General features: G+C 52.1%; 10 protein-coding genes across 10 annotated transcripts; 6 read left to right on the top strand and 4 right to left on the bottom strand.

Annotated features, from left to right (window-relative positions):
• Positions 1-665: 665 nt before the first annotated feature.
• Positions 666-1,057, top strand: J7T55_013850 (uncharacterized protein; the record flags this gene model as incomplete). The annotated part of the gene is made up of 3 exons (XM_053140763.1): positions 666-723; positions 792-850; positions 923-1,057. 3 exons carry the CDS (start codon positions 666-668, stop codon positions 1,055-1,057), a joined length of 252 nt encoding a protein of 83 aa, XP_052996187.1.
• Positions 1,058-1,330: 273 nt separating this feature from the next.
• J7T55_013849 (glutaminyl-peptide cyclotransferase) lies at positions 1,331-3,921 on the bottom strand (the record flags this gene model as incomplete). Its single annotated transcript, XM_053140762.1, has 4 exons — positions 1,331-1,805; positions 1,864-2,567; positions 2,675-2,734; positions 2,989-3,921. 4 exons carry the CDS (start codon positions 3,919-3,921, stop codon positions 1,331-1,333), a joined length of 2,172 nt encoding a protein of 723 aa, XP_052996186.1.
• A 925-nt stretch (positions 3,922-4,846) lies between these two features.
• J7T55_013848 (transporter MCH4) lies at positions 4,847-6,361 on the bottom strand (the record flags this gene model as incomplete). Its single annotated transcript, XM_053140761.1, has 3 exons — positions 4,847-5,040; positions 5,094-5,988; positions 6,071-6,361. The coding sequence occupies 3 exons, from the start codon at positions 6,359-6,361 to the stop codon at positions 4,847-4,849; spliced, it is 1,380 nt and encodes a 459-aa protein (XP_052996185.1).
• Positions 6,362-7,286: 925 nt separating this feature from the next.
• Positions 7,287-8,165, bottom strand: J7T55_013847 (extracellular metalloprotease-1; the record flags this gene model as incomplete). Its single annotated transcript, XM_053140760.1, has 2 exons — positions 7,287-7,883; positions 7,941-8,165. The coding sequence occupies 2 exons, from the start codon at positions 8,163-8,165 to the stop codon at positions 7,287-7,289; spliced, it is 822 nt and encodes a 273-aa protein (XP_052996184.1).
• A 1,899-nt stretch (positions 8,166-10,064) lies between these two features.
• J7T55_013846 (trichothecene 3-o-acetyltransferase) lies at positions 10,065-11,450 on the top strand (the record flags this gene model as incomplete). The annotated part of the gene is made up of 1 exon (XM_053140759.1): positions 10,065-11,450. One exon carries the CDS (start codon positions 10,065-10,067, stop codon positions 11,448-11,450), a length of 1,386 nt encoding a protein of 461 aa, XP_052996183.1.
• A 1,302-nt stretch (positions 11,451-12,752) lies between these two features.
• On the top strand, positions 12,753-14,846 carry J7T55_013845 (carboxypeptidase S1; the record flags this gene model as incomplete). Its single annotated transcript, XM_053140758.1, has 8 exons — positions 12,753-12,999; positions 13,197-13,396; positions 13,452-13,701; positions 13,757-13,869; positions 13,976-14,276; positions 14,356-14,433; positions 14,508-14,696; positions 14,782-14,846. 8 exons carry the CDS (start codon positions 12,753-12,755, stop codon positions 14,844-14,846), a joined length of 1,443 nt encoding a protein of 480 aa, XP_052996182.1.
• A 1,549-nt stretch (positions 14,847-16,395) lies between these two features.
• Positions 16,396-16,662, top strand: J7T55_013844 (uncharacterized protein; the record flags this gene model as incomplete). The annotated part of the gene is made up of 1 exon (XM_053140757.1): positions 16,396-16,662. The coding sequence occupies one exon, from the start codon at positions 16,396-16,398 to the stop codon at positions 16,660-16,662; it is 267 nt and encodes an 88-aa protein (XP_052996181.1).
• Positions 16,663-18,006: 1,344 nt separating this feature from the next.
• On the top strand, positions 18,007-19,084 carry J7T55_013843 (glycerol dehydrogenase; the record flags this gene model as incomplete). The annotated part of the gene is made up of 3 exons (XM_053140756.1): positions 18,007-18,071; positions 18,142-18,862; positions 18,917-19,084. 3 exons carry the CDS (start codon positions 18,007-18,009, stop codon positions 19,082-19,084), a joined length of 954 nt encoding a protein of 317 aa, XP_052996180.1.
• A 505-nt stretch (positions 19,085-19,589) lies between these two features.
• J7T55_013842 (aminocarboxymuconate-semialdehyde decarboxylase) lies at positions 19,590-21,260 on the bottom strand (the record flags this gene model as incomplete). The annotated part of the gene is made up of 3 exons (XM_053140754.1): positions 19,590-20,106; positions 20,164-20,874; positions 21,100-21,260. 3 exons carry the CDS (start codon positions 21,258-21,260, stop codon positions 19,590-19,592), a joined length of 1,389 nt encoding a protein of 462 aa, XP_052996179.1.
• Positions 21,261-21,624: 364 nt separating this feature from the next.
• On the top strand, positions 21,625-22,188 carry J7T55_013841 (3-hydroxyanthranilatedioxygenase; the record flags this gene model as incomplete). The annotated part of the gene is made up of 1 exon (XM_053140753.1): positions 21,625-22,188. One exon carries the CDS (start codon positions 21,625-21,627, stop codon positions 22,186-22,188), a length of 564 nt encoding a protein of 187 aa, XP_052996178.1.
• Between the last annotated feature and the right edge of the window lie 120 nt (positions 22,189-22,308).

The following is a 22,308-nucleotide window of genomic DNA, read 5'->3' as shown; positions in this document are numbered from 1 at the left end:
TGCGATTTGGATCTCTACTTAGAGCAGTCAGAACTGTGAGTGTGCAAGCAAATAGTATAACAGAAACTACCTATACTGCGAGCTTTGGGAGGGTTGAGAAGGCGAAGAGGGGCATGCTCATTGGATGACCACGCAGTCGTTGACTCCTCTCGTGGTGTATACTACCACTTGATACGGACGAAAGCATTGGATCGGCCGAGACAAACACTTTCGCGGTAGCTACTCCTCCCATTCGCAGCTTTCTCCACGCGGCTGGCCCTTGCAGCTGTCAGATGTCACAAAGGAAATGGTGATGTAATCGAGACGGCCCTGTCGATCCGTCAACACCACGCAGCAACTAGCGCAGCTGTTCCGCCATCCGCGGGAGTCCAGGCGTCCGCACGCGAGATGGGACAAACCAGACAAGCTGCTACTGCTTCTTATTGACCTCTCAGTAATATCGTCATGGATATTCTTTGTGCTGTGCTATAAGACAACATGACGTCTTGATGTAGTTGTAGACAGGCAACCGCCCATAAAAGGGCCGTTTGCGCATGGCAAGCACCTGAATCGCACGCGCAGTCTACTCCAGTAGTGACATGCTCCGTCGTTCACTGGAACTGATCAAGCCCCTCCCAACGTGCACCAAACAGACTAGGACATTCAAGCTCTCGCCAATCTTCAACATGCCGTCGTCCAAGGGCAAGCCAACAGATCCCGAGCTGCGTGAGGAGATCAAGGAAGGTAAGCGGTTGACACCCCCATACCAGTTCGGGCATGCTTCACTCACCGGGGCTAACACCGCCCGGCAGAGATCAAGCAAGAGCCCAACAAATCAGGCGGCGGTGAGGGCCAATGGTCCGCTTGGAAGGTAAAGAAAACACAGAACCCCATCTCTTAGGACGCTGGTCTTGAGCAATGACGCTGACGATTGCTCGCTCAGGCTTCCAAGCTAGCCAAGGAGTATGAGAAGCAGGGCGGAGGATACGAGAATGAGCCGGGCTCCAAGAACGAGCCAAAGAAGGGGGATCCAGAGCCCAAGAGCGACAGCAAGAAGAAGAAGGAGACAGACGATTGATCTCGTTGTTATACATTTGCCCATCTAATACGTAATTTTCAAGACCATTCCTGCCATATCAAATCCAACCGTGAAACGCCCAAACACCGCGCAATAGTCTCAATGATTTCCAGAACGAAGCAACGTCGCTAGTTCAGCCTCGTTTTATCGGCCAGGGTCAGTTCACTCCGTAACATCCGCTCGACGTAGGCCGTTGCCGCTCTCCTGTAGTATAAATCCGAAGGCAAAGGAAATTGTAGGCTAGCCTCTGGCCCGTTGTACCCAACACAAGGCTCACTCGTCCTGAGGCCATACCTCCATCATGTCAAGCCACTCGAGTGCGAACGCTGTTGTAATTTTGGCCCAGTCCCGCACCGTCGGCATGTCCAGATGCTCGCCGTCGTCCTGCATCGTGTGCCAGACGCGCGGGAATGGCGTCGGGATGAGGTGCAGAATTGGCACACCCTTGGCCATAAACGGCACGTGGTCGTCGCCCACCCAGGACCGCGAGAACTGCGTCGTCAGTTTCTCTGAGTCGGGCATGAAGGGGCTCGTCGGCGCCGTCTCGAGCAGGCCCAGGTCCCGCATGCGCTGCTCGATCTTGGCCATCGCGCGGTAGGCCCAGTGCGTCGGGAGGAAGTAGGACGGGATCTTGGGGTCTGCGGACCCGAGGAGGTCGAGCAGGACGAAGAGGCTGATCTGGTTCAGGCGGTTCGGGAAGTTGGCCATGGCCATTGTCGGCTGGTGCTCCCATGAATCGGCGAGGGACCTGTTGTACACATTAGTATTTCGACCATGCCATGGCCAAGAAGCATATATTAGCCCACCTTGCGCCATATAATGAATCCGTATCAGTCCATGATACGAAGGCCTCCTCGCCGTCAAGCAGTAGTATTTGCACGCCCATGTCCATCGCTGGTGTTCCGCCCAGCTCGCCCAGTGCCACCATCTCGTCGTACATCTGCGTGAGGTATTTGTCGATGCTCCTCGCCACATGCATGAGCATGGCGCATGGCGCCGCGCTGTCGGTTGCGCCAATAAAGCCCTCCGGGGTGAGCTTGCTGTCGAAGTGGGCCACGAGCGTCAGGATGTTGGCTTGCCCGATCTTCGTCCATGGCGGCTCCCTCTTGAATATTATATTATTGAACGGAACGTCCTTAGACCCCGTCGCAGGTGTCTTCGCGGTCGAGTTTTGCCATTCCATCGTCCAATTGGGCAGCTCTTTTTGGAAGAAGTCGACGAAGTGGTGCTGGACCTTGAGGGAGCCCTCCGTCCCCGGGACGCGGGGGATCAGGATCGGAGCAAGCAGCGCGCCGTTATGGATGTCGAAGTCGTCGCCTGGCGCTGGCACAGCGCGCAGGAAGCTGTCAGAAAGAGGCGAGTAGGCGGCTGCCGTCATGAACAGCAGCAAGAGGGCCAGCATCGTGGGAACTTGGCCCGAGCCGGGCAGCCGTTTCATGTTCGGGGACGTTGTCGAGGCTGGGATTGCGCCCTCCTTGTCATTCTGGGAGGGTGACGGGATAGCAAGGCTCTGCACAAAAGATACAACAAAATTGGAAAGTCTTGATTAATGAGGGTTTACATTGGATGATTGTTGATAAGGTGGTAGAAGACACTTTTCTGGATTCCCTGTCCTACCTCAGACTCCAGGACCCCTGCGACGTCTCGGATCTCGAGTGGGGCCCCACGATCTTTAGCCTCAATGCCGCATTAGCGTCAGTTACACCTGCAGAACCCCAGAAACCCTTGCATGCTGGGCATGTCGAATTGAATGTTGGACTTAATGCCACTCCATCACCAGCTTCAGTGACAGGATTGCCTTATCAATCTGACTTCTCAGGGAGTCGGGAGACCATGATGACAGGGCGGAGAGTAGGGATATTAGCTCTGATCGCTGCGGCTCGAGCAGCCTGCGCCCTGAGTTCACCAACATCTTTCTCCTGCCAGCCCACTTCCACACCGGCCAGAAAATCCAGACCCTGCTGCACACTCCCCATTTCCCGACCAGCTAGCTTCTCCCAACGCTTCATGTAGTCGATAAGGTTGGTCGGCTTTCGGAATTGTGTGAAGTTGGCCCATTTATTTAGCCGATCGACAGTGTTGAACTTGGCTTGGGCGGCGAAGAGTCTTGACATTTGACAGGTGTCTTCAATAGGGACCAAGACGCTAGTGTTGGTGCTCGAATATCCAAAGAGACCTGTGCTGGCAGCTTCCTCATCCGTGACGTCCAATTGCAAGTCCACAATAACAAAATCACATTCCTTGTGTCCATGGAGAAAATCACGAAAGAGCTCGCGAGCCTGGTCCTTATACACCACGCAGAAGCACAAGGCCCATGATAGATCAAGAGCAACATGCACCTCTCGGCTTCTAAGCAGCCCGCTAAGAAAATCGATGCTTTTGCGTTTGTACACGTGAGACGCAGGCTGGGACATGTTGATCACAACGGTGTCTCTCCTCCGGTCAACCCAGACACGCCTAAACCAACTGCTGCTCTTTTTGGGGCCAGCTATTTTCTTCGCTGAGCCACTGGCAAAGGCCACAGCGCGAGCCTCGCTGCACACGTGGGCAATGGCTGGTCGCTTTTCAGCTTGGGCTCCATGTGATTGCTCCTGTGTCCAGATGTGATTGTGAAAGTCGAACTTTGGCCTTGGACGAGGGAATGTGTGGACCCTGTGCGGAAGACTTAGCTCCCAGATCGCATTTCGCAGCTCTGGTGGCAAGTCGTTGAATCGGTGGAAGGTCTGTGGGGCAGATCCGTTCTGTGATGTTGATGTGGTGGGCGACTGCTCGGCCGGCTCGTGCAGCTGAGGGGGCCAGAGGTTGCTTGAAAAACAGGTCAGACGGTCATCACCCTTGGGTTGAGGAGGGTTGGTGTCGTCCATCTTGCGAGGTCAAATTTTGATTGCGTTCGGTGTTGAGCAAGGTGTTTGATTGTTGCTTCTGTTGTTCTTGATCAGAATGTGGCGTTTTGCTTCCATGTGGAAGGACACACATTTCAAGGGAAGTGAATGGCTAGGCAAACTTTCCAGAAAGGCAAGACACTGGGCAGCCATTCACTCCAAGGCAGCCGCCACCACCGTGACCCACCCGTCTCGCAAACGGCGACCCTTTCATACTGTGTATGCCCCAGAAGCACCTACTAATGCAAAAAGATCATTGATAATTATAGGTGAAAAGACTGGACCGCGAAGACCGTTTCAAGTGAATTGTACATTGCATTTCCACGTGTTTTGCAAGTTTTACCATCACTTGAGGCAATGCCACTTTTTGAACAGGCCCCTCGGCCTCGTCAGCGGATGAACTTGAAGTTGTTCATGAGTAATCAACAACGACTATTCGCCAGTATTTACTCGCACCTGCGTTGCCAATCTATACCACTTCGAGGCATTTTCATTGAATACGCATTGGTCGGTAAAAGTACCCTGCATGGTTTTGAGTGGCACAAGAAATCACTGAAATTTATGACGCACTTCCAATAAGCAGAGAAATGCATTAAGCTCATGTACGCTGGTCATGTGTTCCCTATGAGGTGAGGTTTCAGGAAACCTATGCAGGCGGGGGGGGGGGGGGGTTCTATCACATGCTTATATTGAAATATTAAACAGGACTTGCATGTGTTCACATGACTACGCCTTACACAGTCTTCCTGATTCCAATAGTTTGGCGCCAATTTGGTGGTACAATCTGATTGGAATAGTACATAAAGAGACACAGAAAAGAAAGAGAATACAGTCTAAGTCCTAACCTTTGAATATAGACTATGAAGTGATGACCTGCCGAGTGGCATCGAAGAACCGACACATCTCATTAGATCTTGGCTTTCAGGCCAAATCCTCTCTTACCATAGATTAGCTGCCGTGCGCTCAAGAAGCACACGCCTCCTGCCAGTACGATGCCGACATAAAGACCAGCCAGTGCTCGGGTTCCGAAGGTAGAGAGCATCTGGCCGCCGAGAGGCACCGTCAGTAATAGCGAGAAGCTGACAAAGAAGTACATTGTCCCTGCAAATATCCGTCAACAAGGGGCTTTGTTATAGAGTCTGGTAAATGCCTACCATAATACCTCCCGTAGTCCTCGGTCTCACAGGTCTTTCCCATACAAACTGGAGTAAGGGATATGAAGCTGCCAGAGCCAAAGCCCCAGAGAGCAGAGAATATGTACAGGGCCTTGAGGGAGGAAGAGCCAAATGGGACCAGGATCGCGCCCGTGAAAGCTGCTGTGCAGAGGATCATGCAAACCAAGACGTTGAAGTGGCCAAAGTAATCTCCAGCCAGCCCAGGCAAAAGCCTACCGAATGTTGAGCACCCGTTCGAGATCGCCACCAGGGCGTAGCCTGTGCTCGCAGGAAAGTTGGCTGCCGTTGCGTACGTCGGCAACAGGCCGAAGACGCCGAACATGGCGAACTCCAATGCAAAAATACCGAGGGTTATCAACGTGAAGGTGTTGGAAGTCAGCGCCATGAAATTCAAGGCTATTCTCTTCCGGCGACGCTGCTCCGACGCAGCAGAAATCTGCTGTGGCAGCGGCTGCTGCAGACAAAGCGAGCCAGCGATCAACACGGCCATGTTGATGAACGCAAGGATGCGGATAGTCCAGGCCCAGCCAAGTCTGGGAAGCAGCGAGCGCAGCATCAGCGGCATGACAATACCGCCAGTCGAGCTTCCACAGAGAGCAATGCCCATTGCGAGCCCACGGCGCTTGACGAACCACTTCCCGATCACCGCAACGCCGATGGTGGAGATAATGGCCGCCCCGAAGCCACCCCAGACGGAGATTGTGAGCATAAAATGCCAGTACTGAGTACATTCAGCCAGGACAAAGAAGACTGGAATGTATATTGCGCATCCGATGGGACCGAGGAGGCGAGGACCGTAGGCATCAAACAGGGGGCCAAACTGAATGCCCAGGAGAAGGGCTAGCGAGGTGTACAAGCCGGTAATCCATCCAATCTGTTGTGTGGAGTATCCTGACAGCTGGTGAAGGGACAAATAGGACTGAATGGTTCCTATCGTTTGCATGAAGCCTGATGACCGTGGTATTAGCGAATTGCACATCATAGAGCCTTCCACGTTGTTCTCGCTTGCCGTAAGTTGGGAACAAGTAGAAAAAGGCACCGGCCACGGAAAGCCATGCTTTGGCGCTCGTCTCCGGAACTGGAATGGGATCCGGCCGAGGGGGAAGCTGCTCTTCAATTGTCTCGCCGAGAAGTTCCCCGGCCGCTATGGGACGTTGGCTCGATTGGACCGCTTGTTCAGCATCCTGCTGGCCGATGTTGGGCAGCTGAATCAACTGTATCGACGACGAAGCTCTTGACGAGTCCATAGTGCGACATAAGCTGAGAATGCCACGAGTGTTTTGTGTATCGTCAATGACAGTATCTTGAGCGGTTGAGTCACGACTTATAGTCCCGAGAAACTTTTTTTCCCTATACGCCCTTTATAGAACGGAATTGCGATATCGCACGTCAAGTCCGTCGATTAGTGGCGACTGCGGCCCGCGGATGACTAGTTGTCAATGGCACCAGTACCCGAAATCGCACGTTTTCGGCAAATTGAATTGCAGCACAGATTTTGCATGTGAGTAAAAAGACCAGTCTCCACATATAGACTATTGAATACTGCATGCTGCCAAGTTGGCTCATTGATCACAGTGATCACAATGTGGCACTGGGAAGAGTGTGGAGTGCCGGCGGCGAGGACAGCTCATCATGCAGCCGTCGATAAGTCTCGGTTCGGTTGAAGCCAAGTCCATTAGTTTGTGGGTTCTGTAATCGACTATATCTGATGCCACCCCGCTCTGACTCCTTCAAGGTCTGTGATTCAACAGAGATAGATGTGACACCCAAGTAGCAAACACCATGATACGCTGAATGATGTCTCGTGCTTCAACGATTGTGCGGATGGTGTATAGCACGCGGCATATTTCGAGGCTAAGCTGCAATTTTCCGCCGTCATTTCTAATTATGGATGTGCATGCTTTTAGGTCTTACAGATTTCAGAGCTGTCGCATGACTCCTAGCAAATCTAGCTTGCCAGGAATTCGAGTTGTGATCAAGCCCAAGATTACTTGAGAAGAGAATCATTACCATGGATGCAGACAATCTGACAGGAAGCTGCTTATATTTCCATATCTTCGGGATATATACAATACCGTGCATACGTATGAATAATGCCGTAATTGTTGGTCCTTGTGCTTTTACTGTCTTCCAGGATATAGGTTTTTGCCACACCCTAGATCACCTCGGCCTTCACTTCCCCAATCGGAGAGTAGCGAAGATATCTTGTGCCCGAGCAATCTGACCCGGAGTGAACTCCGTTTTACATACATCAATTGTGTAATCCATGTAGTTGTGGATCGGATCGAGGCCAGGGCTATCCGGGCAGGTGTCGGAGCTCGTGGGGCACCCGGCACTTGCTTCTAATTGCTGAGGCGTGTCGGCCACGAGATCTCCCTCGCCAGTGCACGAGTTGCCCTGAAATGTATGAAACAGACCGAGCCAGTGCCCGACTTCGTGAACTGTCGTGAGACCCTGGTCGTAATTTGCGAATTCTGCGCCGGGCAAGGTGCCAGCCAGGTTGACGACACCGTCGCGCGATAGGGTCGCTTCGTCCACGTCAGACTCTGGGTAAAAGGCGTAGCCAAGCACACCCATGTTCTCAGACAAGTCGCTAAGGTAGTATAGGTTCAGGTCGGCGTAGGTTCCTTGGCGGAGCGCCGCTTTGAAGTCGAACTCGCACTGCTCCCAGACGCCGCAAAAGGCCCACGTGTCGTTGACGTTGTAGTCTACGCTGACTGTCGCAAAAGTGAAGCCAGAGCCCACGAATCTGTCGTTCAGCACTTCAATCTTTATGATATTATTAGTCAAGCGGCCACATGAAATCCTGTTCTGGGTGCCACCCACCTGCTGATCTATCATAGACCGTGGATATTGACCTTCCTTGGCCTCGGTTGTGATGACATGGATGTAAGTGTTGATGGCCTGCTCAGCGGCAACGTTCCGCGGACCACTCTGTGATCGGCTAACCAATGCACGCAGGTCTGCTGGCGGTTCAGGCGATCCACAAAGCTCTTGCGCCGCAACAAACACGCCACCAAGTGTGACCAGGATACTCGTGAAGGACTTCATGTCTCTTAGGTAGTTGACCGTTGGGAAAATGGAATTAGATCGATGCAATGAGATATCCAGTATCGCCAAAGTTGATGCGTCGAAGCAAGCCTGATATACTTTTCAAAGCCTCCACCCCCTTCATATCATATATGACAGAATGTGAGAATTGACTATATCGCCGTTTCCAATGATACTCTCCTGACGCTAAACAGGGCTTCGAGCATCCAGCCAAGACTCCTACCCCTGCGTCTATCGGTGCAGAAAGGTCGGCTGTGAGATTACCTTTAAGCATCACCTCTCATTTGGACCTCGCTCCCAGGTGCAATCCTACCCAGTCCTGCAGAATGCATTGCTAGCGCGAAATGTATCCGAAAACAGGAGCGATATGGGTACACCTCGTCCTATTTGTCTGCGGACTCTGAGGTTAACGAGCGGTTAGTCACATGTAGAAGAGAGGCTGAATACGAGCTGGCCCCAGATTTAACAGAGTTGACATCCGCCTTGGGGTTGCAAAATCCTCGGACGGGACCCTTGATGCGGAAGGTACGTTATGCCCAGCCATATCGCCATTGCACTACGATCTTGGCAAAGATAGGTATTGCCGGAAGCCCGGAGCTCAATCACTTTCTTTTATTCATCTGTCTATTTAAGCCAAGGCCGCTTCCAGAATACTCGGAAAAATACTTGTTAAGTGCTAAGCTTAACTCGTATATAAGCTCAACTTGGTGTGCACTGGCATGTTACCTGAAATATATACAGCTTCACTTCAGCTCGTTGGCTACGAACACTTCGACGGAGGACTCATAAGAGTCAGAAAATCGTCTTTGTCTTACCCGCAGTATACGCTGGACGTGATCTATTTTTGCTTGTCTTTACATACCCTGTGAATATTCTCCAAGAATTGAACTCTCACATTAACAATGACTTAGCCTCATTTGTCATTGACACCTAGATGGAGCCAAACAGTCTCACAAACGTGTATCTTTGGGTGTGGCGCATCTGGAACCTTCGAGTAAGGGGTAAATGCCTTTGATCACAATTTTGAAGATGTCTTGAATCAGAGTTTTACAATGTCTTTTGAAGTCTCGGGTCCACGGTGTCTTCGTCACAATCGAAATGTGCCTCTCAGGCATAACTCTGCAACTGCACAGGCGAGAAGCCCACCAAATCACCGTTTCAAGTGTCCTGATACAACCGAAGAACGCTGAGTATGCGCGCAATTTTCTTCCTGGTCCGGATCATTTTACTGATTTGGGTAACAGAGTGAACATTAGCGCTTACTGAGAGCATACCGTGCGTGAGTATAGGTCTTGAAACGACGCCAGAGATTGTTCTGGTGTTGTGAATTTGGTCTCCAGCACCTAGTGCTATACCAAGTTTTATTACTGCATTTTGCGCGTCCAAGCGGCAATGCTGACATATCCAGACATGCAAGCGATCAAGGATTTTACATTTGCATCTTCGATGCGGAAGGGAAGACATATTCTCACGCGAAAGTTGAGAATCATCCAGGCCATCGGGTACAGCGGGCCATTGCGCGATGATCACGTTGGCAAGTCTCGGAAGTGTGACAAATTGTGAAGCCTCTGCGCCATAGATGAAGATACGGTCGCACTGAACCCAGTTCGATAGCATGGTGATACCGCACGCCTGTCAGCTGATGTAGGCGCTCATTGGATCGATCAATAGTGCTTACTTACACATACAGTACTATCGCCTAGTGGTCAGCTCCAGGTCCCGCACCGTCCGTCGGTGAATCATTCTTATCCCCACGTCCCTACATACAACAAAACTTTTAACAACAACGACATCTCTGGTCCAAACTTCTCAAAGACAGCGCGGCATATTATATTCACACAATACCACGAGGTACCAGCTCACTTCCACAATACTGCACGTCAAAGCGGAACCGACGTCATGGAGACAGCCCCCCAAGACTTTCCTCATCTGCAAGATGTTCTCGGCCAGATGGGCTTTCTAAAAACGTACGTTGTTATTGGTTATGGATTTCGAACCCGGGGGAACACTGAGGAGGTGACCAAGGCACTCAAAGACGCTGCTCAAAAGCTTGTCGAGACTTTCCCTTGGGTCGCCGGCCAGGTCATCCGTGAAGGAAGTGGGCCAGGAATGACAGGCCTTGCTACAATCGTGCCCTACCCCCCTGGAGAGAGAACAACTCCAGTAATCGTAAAAGATGTCAGTGATGCTTCAGCTTCGCTTGACGACATTCTGAAGGCAGGCGCACCAATGCATTTGCTCGGTGGCGATGTCTTTGCCGTACGGAAGGGGCTCCCCGATTCTTACGATGAGAGCGAAGGGCCTGCTCCAGTCCTCGTCATACAAGCCAACATCATCGAAGGAGGTGTCTTCCTCGTTTTCCAGGGGAACCACCACGCCATGGATATGAATGGCATGGCGCACATGATGCGGCTTTTCTCCAAAGCGCTTCGCAGCGAACCATTCTCTGAGGCCGAGATCACACATGGGAATCGTGAGAGGCTCACTGCTATCAAGCTTCTGGGGCCAGACGACCAGAAGGCCGATGTCAGTATGATGATGGTTCAGCCTGCCCCTCCTGCAAACCATGGAGCAAGTGCAGCAGCACCAAACGTACAGTGGGTCTACCTGCACCTAGACGGCCCTAAGCTGGCAGAACTCAAAGCCGCAGCTCTGAAGTCCGGTGCTGGTGAAGGATCTCAGCAGTGGATTTCGACGGATGATGCCCTATCCGCCTTCATATTCCAAAGAATCACAGCTGCACGTATGAAGCGCATGGACAAGAAGGAGCCACAGATCACGTTCTGCAGGGCGGTTAATGGCAGGCGGTTCCTTGACCCACCTTTACCCAAGGAGTACATGGGACATATGGTCCATTGCACCTTCGCGACGGTGCCACTGGACTCGACAGTTGCAACCAGCGACGTTGGAGCACTAGCTCGCCAGATCCGTGCCGACATACTCAGCATCAAGTCCAACGACATCGAGTCGATCGCTACGGCATTGCATGAGCTGGACGACAAAAATGCCCTCGCCTACGGTGCGTCGCTGAACATGTCTGGCTGGGATCTCATGATGTCGAGCTTTGCTGGACTGGGCCTGAATCACCTGGACTTCGGGGATGTTCTGGGTGGTCGACCAGTATTCTCTAAGCGACCGCGGTTCGCACCAATCGAGGGGCTGCTTTACTTTATGCCGAAGACAATAGATGGGGATGTAGATGTCGCTGTTTGTTTGCGAGTCGAAGACATTCAAACCCTCAGAAATGATGAGGAATTCTTGAAGTACGGTAGTTACGTTGGCTGACAGGTTTTCCCCCTTCTGTGCTTCAAGCACATGAGTAATCTGTCAATTTTCGACAGAAGAATTCTGTCTGGCGACAACTCCTATCGTGCTATAGCTATTGTGTGGGGCGTGAGAGGGAATTCTAAGGGTCAGACTATACCGTTCAGCTACTTAGAAGTGGCTTGAGTCTTGACTTATATCTTGTCGTTAGATGTATACATCGGAATTCATTTACATTGTCAATCGATTAAATCGCAAAGGGAAGGCGATTGCGGTGTTAATTTGTTGAGAAATACGCCGATCAAGTGGTATCCTGACTCAATGGCACCCAAAAGATATCCCTCATTCGGTGGACGTTGACGATCTGACCTGCCTAGGTAGGCATCCTTTCAACGAAGCGCAACCCCGCGTATGACATGCATGTGTACTTTCTTTACCTGTTACACAGCTATAGAAATGATCTTGCCAATACCCAGCAAGTTATTCGCTTCTCGCCTAGCTCACCGCATAGCCCTCCAAAGGAAATTACCACCAGTTTGGAGCGCAGTCGACCTGGGCAGTTCACGCCCGGAGTTGATGAGCGGCCGGCTGCCGGCTGGGGATTCCCTGTTCGTGCTTCGCCGGGTATATTAAAAGATCGCTGGTGGGTGCTGGGCCAGTGTCCAATGACAGCATCGTGGGGCCCCGAGACTACCCTGAACAGGAAGGTCTAGTTCAGGGGACTTTGAGGTGCCAGCGAATTCCCCGTATTGAAGGGGACTTGGGGCCACATTCGGTTCCTGTCGGGCAATCGGTGGCTTCTCCTGAGCCCACTACAGGCGCATGCACAGTAAGAGTCTGCTTATCTAGCCCACTGATGGACCAATTGATCGTCGGCCTGACTACTTTGTGCCTGCTTTTGGGATCGCCCTTGAAATGGGCCGGTAGCAAGCGGCCCTAACACAGCCATTTCATAGGCTCGATTGTTATGCTCGTCACGAGAACCCATAAAATGTGCGAAATGAGACCTTCTCAAAGCGGCAGTTCACTTCTATTGTTGCATCGCCATGTTCCCTTCAAAGCTTGTTTGAATGAAGCTTTCCGGGTTGTCCCTTCGCGCCTTGGCCCGCAGCTTTGACATGCATTTGTATACTCGCGGACAATCTGTAATATAAATACCGGATGAACATAACTTCATAGCCTTCCTATGTTCTGCAGTCGTCTTTGCGTCCATTCAGCGTTGGCTCCTGACCATTCGGGCAAGTTGATTCACCGACAATAGCTAGACTCGCTGTTGGTAACGGCTTTCTTTGCCCCGCCATATTGCACAAAATCGCAACCAGCATGTCTCTGCGTGTTCTGGCCCTTCTGGGCCTTGCGAGCTTGGCAGCCGCCGCTCCCAAGGTGAAGGACTCCACCAGCACAGTCCACAAGCGATATATCGAGGAGCGAAATGGAGTCACCTACAATGTCTTCAAGCGCGCTGGCGACACAGCTTCCCTGTCCTACGTTAAGAACAGCGGTATCTGTGAAACCACCCCAGGTGTTGATCAGTACTCTGGGTATTTGGACGTCGGGACCGACATGCACAGTAAGTAACAATTCACGAGGTTTCTCCTTCCTAATGATACGAAAACAACAATATTTCACTCATCTCTTTCCAAGAAGATTCTCTTGAGATGGCTAGCAAGGTCTAGCAGGCTTGCACCTTTTGTATTCAGTGATCTTCTAGCTTTCACGTCTTCACTTTTGAGAAAGTATTTGGTCGAGAGGTTGACAAGTTCTCAGTGTGGTACTGGTTCTTCGCTGCTCGGAGCGCGCCGACGACAGCACCCCTGGTCCTCTGGCTGAATGGTGGACCTGGATGCTCGTCGATGATCGGGCTGTTCCAAGAACACGGGCCCTGCCACTTTGTCGACGGAAGCAGCAAGCCAAGCCTGAACCAATACTCTTGGAACACCTACGCCAACATGCTCTACGTTGATCAGGTGAGCCATATTGCCTCCTAGACAAGCTTGACACAGTGCTAATGTGAGATTCAAGCCTATCGGCACTGGCTTCAGCTATGGTGATGATGAGGCTACATCGACCGTCAGCGCTGCCGCGTACGTCTGGACATTCCTGCAAAACTTCTACGCCGCCTTCCCTGACTACGAGTCTCGCGACTTCGGTCTGTGGACTGAGTCCTACGGTGGTCACTATGGCCCCGAGTTCGCTGCCTACTTCGAAGCTCAGAACGCCAAGGTTGCTGCTGGGACCATTACTGGCGAGAAGATCAACTTGGTCGCATTAGGTAAAGTACAATCGTGGATGAATGTGTGAGATATTCTCACTAACAGTTGTGTCAGGCATCAACAACGGCTGGATAGACCCTGTGCTTCAGTACCAGGCATACCCAATCTTCGCCTATAACAACACGTACAAGCAGCTCATCACTGCGAGCCAGTACAAATCATACATGGTATGCCTATCTGCTTAAAATTAATTGCCCTATTTCTTCCCCATCGGCTCCCTGCATGGGCCTATGACTCGAGAATCTTATTTAGCTGACAATGACCATTAAAAAGAGCGCCTACACCAGCAAATGTGTTCCGGCAATGGCATCATGCACAGGTCTCACTGGTAACAACAACGCCTGCCTCAGTGGGGACAACACGTGCCGCTCCGCCGTGGAGTCGCCAATCGAGAACGCCAACGATTTCAACGTCTACGATGTGCTCGAGCCCAGTAGCGAGCAGTCCACCGACCCACCGGAGACATACGTCGACTACCTTCAAACTCAATCTGTCATGACTGCCATAGGCGCACAAACGACCTACGGAGAGTGCCCTGATACGCCATACAACAAGATGGTTGGTTCGGGAGACGGTAAGAGCCCCACGTCCCTAACCTGATATTGTTCCTATTGCTTGTGCTCTGGAGGCTTATTTTCAAATGTCTACTACAGAAGCCCGATCATTCCTCGAGCCTTTGTCGGAAGTCGTGCGGTCAGGTGTCAACGTCTTGGTCTGGGCTGGCGATTTAGGTAAGTCCTCATCCATGAAGTGGCGAGCAGACGGGGAAACTTGAGAGCCCAGCGCTGATTTTGAGATTCTTCAGACTGGATTTGCAACTGGTACGGATCTCAGCTGGTCGTGAACTCTATCAACTACACGGACAGCGCAACCTTCCAGTCTACCAAGCTCGCCGAGTACACTGTCAGTGGCAAGTCTGCCGGCCAGTTCAAGACTGCTGGTAACTTGAACTTCCTTCGTGTTTACGAGGCTGGACACGAGGTGCCTTACTATCGTAAGTCTGCTCCCACCCCGAAACATTGTGAAGACTCGGAATCGGCCAGCCAGAGAGAGACACAGCTAACCATTCGCTCGAATAGAACCCGTTGCGGCACTGCAAGCTTTCACGCAGATCATGTCGGGCAAGCCCCTTTCGTCAACTTAATTCAATACCTTGACCCAAGCGGTACATTGATGGGCAGAGAACGGCTGTATATATCGCGTGCCAAGGAGGTACAATTCCTGAGGTCCCTAGGCAAAGGCGTGTTTATGTGGCGTCCCCTAGATAATCTGCCGTAGTGCTTCTACACTCAGAATACGATCAAAGCCGTTTTGAGCGAGTCCCTGTCTGTTGTACGCCAAGCGCATTTGATGTAGCGTGCATGAAAGCATCTTGCGTGCCGCAAATTGGTACGCAAGGATGTAATTTGGCCAGAGGGTATGCATGTCGACAACTAGGTAATGAAGCTTCAACACAATCAACGGTTCTCATTCATGGTTTTGTCATAAGCGAGAACACTGCAGTATCAGTCTACGTGCTTTGCACACATAAGCCTGCTCGATGCCAGAGGAGAGCTGATGCCTAGAGCTAAGGAAAGATTTGATACGGTACTGAACATGGCTTGGCTTGGGATCTACCCAGAGGAGGTCGCGGTCGACCTCTGCATTCAAGGTTTGTGATTCGTGAGAGTCTCAACCGTCAAAATAACATTCTTGGTGCTGTCATGGTCTACCAAAAAAGTCGGCGATTGCCATGAAAGTAGCACGATCGTGGTGCCACAACCTAGAACATGGATTGGGTCACGGATGGGTTTGCATCTCGTCCAAAAGGGGCATCCGGTTTCATGATGTAGATCACCTTGCCAAGCTTTGAGGCTCGAACTAGGCGCTGGAGTGGAGTCCAACCGCATTGTCAGCAAGCCCGGGGGCGTGCTGACGCTCTGAATCGGCACGTCGAAGCCGCCGTTACAGGCTGCGAATCAGCTTTGCAGCGTAGTTGATGATGCGTGATGTTTACGTCTACAGAACAGTATTGACTCGACGATAAACGGCAATGCAAGATAGAGTTTGGACCACGAACAGAAACATTTCTAGATTGAACGTCATCTGAAAAGAAGAAGAGGCAGTAGTGGAGGGCAACAGCCTGTAACTCGGATGGCTTTTTGGCTGTGGTTGGTCGAAACGTCCCGGGTCAGGGTATTACACCAGCGCTAGGGGCCAACGTCTCACCCTTCGTCTCATCCATGGCACCCCTGAGACGAACACGCGACGGCCCACAGCACAACCACCACACAATGGACCTGTCAGATCACCAAATCTGCGATCTAGAGCGGTTCCAAGAAGCCAAGCTCTCGAGCCGCTGGGCGGGGGGCGGAACTCCTGCACAGCCGTTGGCCCCAATAAGTGGTGCATGGCTGCCAGGTGTGGATGCTGGCTGTTGCCCCCTTGGCTTGCCTTTCTTCTGTCGTCTGCCTGATATACTTCCATTCGTTACCAACTTCGACGCTGTGCGGAATTCCAACTTTTGAGTCATTGCTGGTCAATTGTCTTTCTACGTACATTCTTTACAAAACTAAGAAACCTTAATCCACCTTGGCATCTCAAGTCCACCGTCTGCGCCGGCGCTCTCTGACCTCAAGTTGCACGCTCGCTCGCCTGCTTGATTACTTAACCGAGAAATCCACGAGAGTCCCAACTCGAAAAGACCCGCCAAAATGACTTCGATAGGCTTCCAGCAGATCGACACCTCGATCAGCACAGTCCTCGCCATCAGCCCGTCAGACCACCTCGCCATCACAATCTTGGGTATCGCTTGGGCCGGAACTACCTACGCGCTCGGCATGATATGGACCACTTTGGCCCTTATTGACCGGTGGAGGGGAGCACATGGTGAAGGAAACATCAACTTCATCTCGGTAATCGCGGCAATAATCATGTCAGCTGCATGGCCTATTGTGCTCGTAGCATCATTCGTCATGTAGCCGTCCTGAATGAGGATTGGCCCCCGTGGTGGATGTCATAGGAGGATGATATATTTCGAGGAATGGTCCGAGGGCCGACTCGGGTGGGACAGCGCGGGCAGAGGTCGGCAGCTCTCGGACAAGAGGATACTGGAAGAAATTCGCGAGCCAGACAGACGCCCATCCTGAGTTCTGCCCTTCCGAACCCAGGATTTTTTTTCTCTTTCTTTTTTGGGTTCATTGATGGGATTCATATCTCGTCGGGTGACGTTCCGAATCAGCTGCGCTCGGTTGATCATGAGGATCAGGGTGATGGTCAACATACGTTGGTGTCTAGCAAGGGTTTTCCCACATCAGACGGGCAAGTGAGATAATCTCGTCTGGGATAATCTCGTCTGGGATAATCTCTTCTGGGATAACCTCTTCTGGGATAACCTCTTCTGGGATAACCTCTTCTGGGATAACCTCTTCTGGGATAATCTCTTCTGGGATAATCTATTATCGAGCGTGTAGTGCAATCTTCGGGGGCACCACCAATACACTGTCGATCAGGAGGAACGCGTTTAGTGATGTGACAGCAAGGCTTACCTCGTGCGTGCTAACTCGGATCTTGCTGATCCCAGGCCATCCAGAACCAACCTATTGTTTGAATCTCAGAAATATTATACCATCAAAATTCATTCATTGCAGCCTCAAGTCTGAAATTAAAGCGGGAAATCTCACACTGCTATAGCTCATCCTAATTAATTGACCCCGTATACACATAGACACACATCCCCTTTTGTATTTAAACAACTATGTTATTTCTGGTCATTCCTTTTGCGTCCATGGGTGATTGAAGGTGGGCTCGAGTGATTGCACTCCCGGAAGCTGTAGATGCGTGAAATTCGTTGCCGGGCACGTTGGCATCTCTACTTGCCGGAATGAATGATGGGCTGCTTGTGTCGATGCGATCCTAGTGCATAATGCATCGTCCGGGGACGCAAGGGCAGTCCGTGATGGTGATTGACGAGGGAAATATACTTAGGTAGCTCTCAGATGCAGCTGACTCTCACGATGGGGTCAGACGTTGAGCGCTGAAAATCACAGTTAGCCGGAAGCGCCTCCCGTGGAGCAAGTCGCAACCTAAATTGCCGCTACAGGCCAATGGGAAACTCTCCCTGGCTTTGGCGTCATAGACAGCAATGTAACACGGTTCCATCGGATTAGCATCTTAAGTCCGCATCCTGCTCTCTAGAATCTCAACGTCACTCCTCGATGCAACTAGCCGTCGCCGTTTCCTCCCCACTTCAATATCGGTTCCGCAACAAACCATCCTACACCACAACCAACACACATCACATTATTTCACTCTCTGAAGCAACCATGGCAGTGAACGTACCTCAATTTAAACTCAACAATGGAGTATTGATGCCCAGCGTCGGCCTGGGGTAAGTCTATGGTTCTCCGAGCTGCTCGAGTGGTAAGAGTAGTGATGACTAATGTTTGCATTGTGTGCAGATGCTGGATGGGAGCCAAGGGAGGTGGCGAGAGGGTCTACCATATGGTCACGGCCGCTCTCAAGGCCGGCTACCGCCATGTCGACACGGCAGATGGCTACGGAAACGAGGAGGAAGTAGGCCGTGCGATCCGAGACTCAGGCATTCCGCGCAAGGAGATCTTCGTCACGACAAAGCTCAACAACACCGACCACCACCGAGTCCAGGAGGCGTATGAGCGCTCCCTGAAGGCACTCGACCTCGAGTACATTGATCTTTGGCTGATGCATTGGCCCCAAGGCTCACAGGACGGCCGCAGCCTGAAGCCGGATGAAAGCCCCACGTACCACGAGACATGGGCTGAGATGGTCAAAGTCTATGAGACTACGGGCAAGGTGCGCGCCATCGGCGTCTCCAACTTCGGTGTGCCAATCTTGAAGTCCTTGCTCGCGACGACCAAGGTCGTCCCGGCTGTGAATCAGGTCGAGCTGCATCCTTGCTTGCCCCAGGAGAACCTGCGCAAGTTCTCGGCTGACCACGGCATTGTCCTCACTGCGTACTCGCCAATTGGACAACCAGCTCCCGACCAGGTATCTCCCCTCCTCACTGACGAGAGTGTGAAGGAGGTTGCCAAGAAGCACGGCGTCACCGAGGGGCAGGCCGTCCTCAGCTGGGCTGTGCAACACGGCATCGTAGTAGTACCCAAGAGCGAGAACCCGGAGCGTATGAAGGCCAACATCACCGTGAGTCCCCTGCACCGGCGTTTCTTGAAGGCAATTGCTAACCTCTCTAATCAGCTCGTACATCTGGATGATGCGGATGTGAAGGCGATCGATGCTGTGCATAAGAAACCTGACTTGCACCGCAGTCTGCTTGGCTACCATAGCCCTGACGGTTCTGTTTTTGGATGGACATACGAAGAGATGGGTTGGGAACTGCAAGCTGGTGCCAAGGTGAAGGCTTGAAAGGTACTGTCCCGGCTACATTTGAGATCAGCTTTTTGTTGGACAGAGCCTCTCCAGCAGGGCTTGGCCATATAGAAAGGAAACAAAAAAGTATCGATTGCCATCGATTCCGTTCTGTCGACACTCTTATATGCCCATGATCTTTGAAAGCAAGCTATTAAACTGAGGAGCTGTAGGCCAAAGACGTCTGGTGGATAATCTTTCAATTTGGCTTCACATTTTGAAGCCATGCCACAGGGTACTGACTAAGGCGTTGCTCACACGCTTCTGGGTTCATCCTCCAAGCGATTGTGGTACTACCTTCAAGTTTCGTCAATTTCCATTCATTGGATGCCTAAGGACTCTTCGAATGTCATGCGAGCAACTAATCACAGTATTCAGCAGTCGACGTCTCAGGTCGAAGCAACGCCTGGCCTCAAAGTCAATTTACTGGTATCTCGGACATCTCAATCACAGTGGCAAGCTCCGCGGTTCATTGATTTCACAGGATCATATGATTTCTCGGCTACTTGGATAGCTCCGCACCCTTCCTGAACGCCGATAACCTTTGTTCATATCGTTGCTGGAATTGATCACCCAAATTCAACAATCGAATGGCATTACCAGCCAATATGCCGGCCCTCTGATCCCAACTCATGAAACTGTCAAGTTTCTTCCCTTGCTCCCCATTCCCGATCAGCATCTCACCAGCCGTCGGTACCTCACCGAGCGGAAAGGGGTAGTCACTGCCCAGGACCATATTGGCAGACGGGATCTTGCGGAGGACATAGTCAAGCAGATCTGCATCGTGTACAAGACTGTCGATCCATATGTTGCTCCCGCTAGCGAGATGCTGTGTTGGCGTAACACCGCCTGCAGAGTGTGCCACCAGGTCTGGTCGGCAGTTGAAGCCATGCTGGATACGGCCCAGTAGCGCAGGAAAGGAACCGCCGGCGTGGGCAAAGCAGAGACGAAGTGCTGGATGCCGCAGGAAGACGCCTGCTGATGTGAGGTTGTGCATCGCCAGAGCTGTCTCGCATGGCCTGTATTTGCGGTCAGTATGTGTGAAAATAATTCGCGGTTTCATGGGCTCTACTCACATGCCGACCAGCCAACTGCCCCAGTATTTGCCCCATCTGGCCTCATTTTCCTCCTTCCAAGAATATCCCAGTGGATGCACGAAGACAGCCATGTTCAGCTCCTCACATGCACTCCAGAACTTCTCCAACCTCGCATCGTCCAGGTCGATCTCACCATCTGCCAACGGAGCGGACGTCCCGATTTGCACACCTACCAGACCCAGCCCCTTGGATCTCCTCAATTCTCTCACAGCCTCGTCGACATCCTGCAAAGGTACTGTTGCCAAGCCAACAAATCGATCCGGAGACTCCTTGACGATATTGGCAATGTGCTCATTCAACGACCGGGCAAGGACGACCGCAGGCTCTACCGGCGCGTCGTAACAGAAGAGTAGTGGCACAGTTGACAGCACCTGCACGTCGACCCCAGCAGCGTCCATCTCGGAGATTCTTGTGGACGGGTCGTAGCAGTTTGGCTTCACCCGCCGGAAGAACTTGCCGCCGTTGTACATGTCGATGTCGCCGGAGCTGTCCGTGCAGGGCTGGAAGCTGGGCCACGCGTACGACCTGTCCGAGGCTGTGGGCACAGCGGCGAGATCTGGCAGGGAGGAGGGCATTATGTGCGTATGCAGGTCGATGCGGTAGAGCGACTCTCCCGTCCGGCGCGAGGCTTCATGGTGGATGTGCGAGGTTGGAGGTGAGCCGCTGCTCAGGCTCGTCAGGGGCGTTGAACTGCCGGACTCGGGGTAGCAGCACTCGCAACTGTTACTTTCTGTGAGGATGCCTGGAGCCATAATATCATGTGTTACAATTGCATGCAGATTGTGATTTAAAATAGTTGTTGGTAAATTCTCCTCGAGTTTCGAATTCCGTAGACTTCTCGTGTATTGGTATTTCTGGCGAACTCACAGCAGATTTTCAAGTGATAAATAACGAGGTTTAAGAGCACAGATGAACCCTATTGAACAATAAGGTTCTCGATATTCCTTGGAATCAACCATCGCTGCCGGCCACGGTGAGGTCTCGTGGCCGGTGTTACGCCCGTCTTCCGCATCCGCAAGTTCGGATGCAAGGGCGGAAGCTGAGGGCGGAAGCGCCACGCCAAAAGCCAAATCCATGGCCGGCAAGTTGCCGCCGTTTCAGTGGACAGTTGAGGTCTCGGGCCGCCGCCCAGACAGCAGCACTTGAGCCTATTAACGCCGACGTCGCCAAGAAGCTCCTTGGTCAGCGCAGGGAAGCGTCGGTTTAGTTCTTGTGATAAAGTGATCGTCAACTATGCCAGTGACTAACGTTTACACAGCAAACCTTCATTTCTCCAGTCCAGAACTCTCTCATTTCGCCAAGTCTCTACTCATCAGACTCGTAACCTAATTCATAACCTGAGATCAATCACTGCATGACCACAGTTCATCCCCCGCTCAAATCGAACCATCCCAGAAGTCGGATTTTCATCTTGCCCAACAGGCTCACCTCAACCTCGCAATGAACGGCAACACATCAGGCCACATGGCCCTGCCACCACCAATGGCCTTCGCCTCATGGCTGAGCCAGAACGAGAACCTGCTGCAGCCCCCCGTCAACAACTACTGCCTCTTCAGCGGCAAAGACATGGTTCTCATGGTTGTCGGCGGGCCCAACACACGCAACGACTACCACGTGAACGAGACAGAGGAGTGGTTCTACCAGCTGAAAGGCGCCATGTGCCTTAAGGTGGTTGAGAAGGACGCCGAGGGCAAGGAGTACTTCAAAGACGTAGAGATCAAGGAAGGCGAGATGTTCCTGCTGCCAGGAAACACGCCACACAACCCCGTCCGGTTCGAGAACACCATCGGCCTCGTCATGGAGAGGGTGAGGCCAGAGGGCAGCTTGGACCGGCTAAGGTGGTACTGTAAGAAGGGCGGGCACGAGACGCCGACCATCATTAGAGAAGAGGTATTCCACTGCACCGACCTCGGCACGCAGCTGAAGCCGTTGATCAACAACTGGAGGGAGAACGAGAGCGTGAGGAAATGTCCGACATGCGGCTTGACGGAGGATCCACAGTGAACGTCATCGCGAAGGAGCATAGGGCTGGCCCGGGACTAGTTGGAATACAGGCTGCAACAGATGCTAGACCAGCTGATGTGAAGGGATGTGCTCAGGCAAAAGTAAATTCGGGGTGAGCGA

Source organism: Diaporthe amygdali, assembly GCF_026229845.1.
Source record: "Diaporthe amygdali strain CAA958 chromosome Unknown NODE_7_length_1459731_cov_64_868725, whole genome shotgun sequence".
NCBI classification, from domain to species: domain Eukaryota; kingdom Fungi; phylum Ascomycota; class Sordariomycetes; order Diaporthales; family Diaporthaceae; genus Diaporthe; species Diaporthe amygdali.
This window is presented reverse-complemented; position numbering and strand designations above follow the sequence as displayed.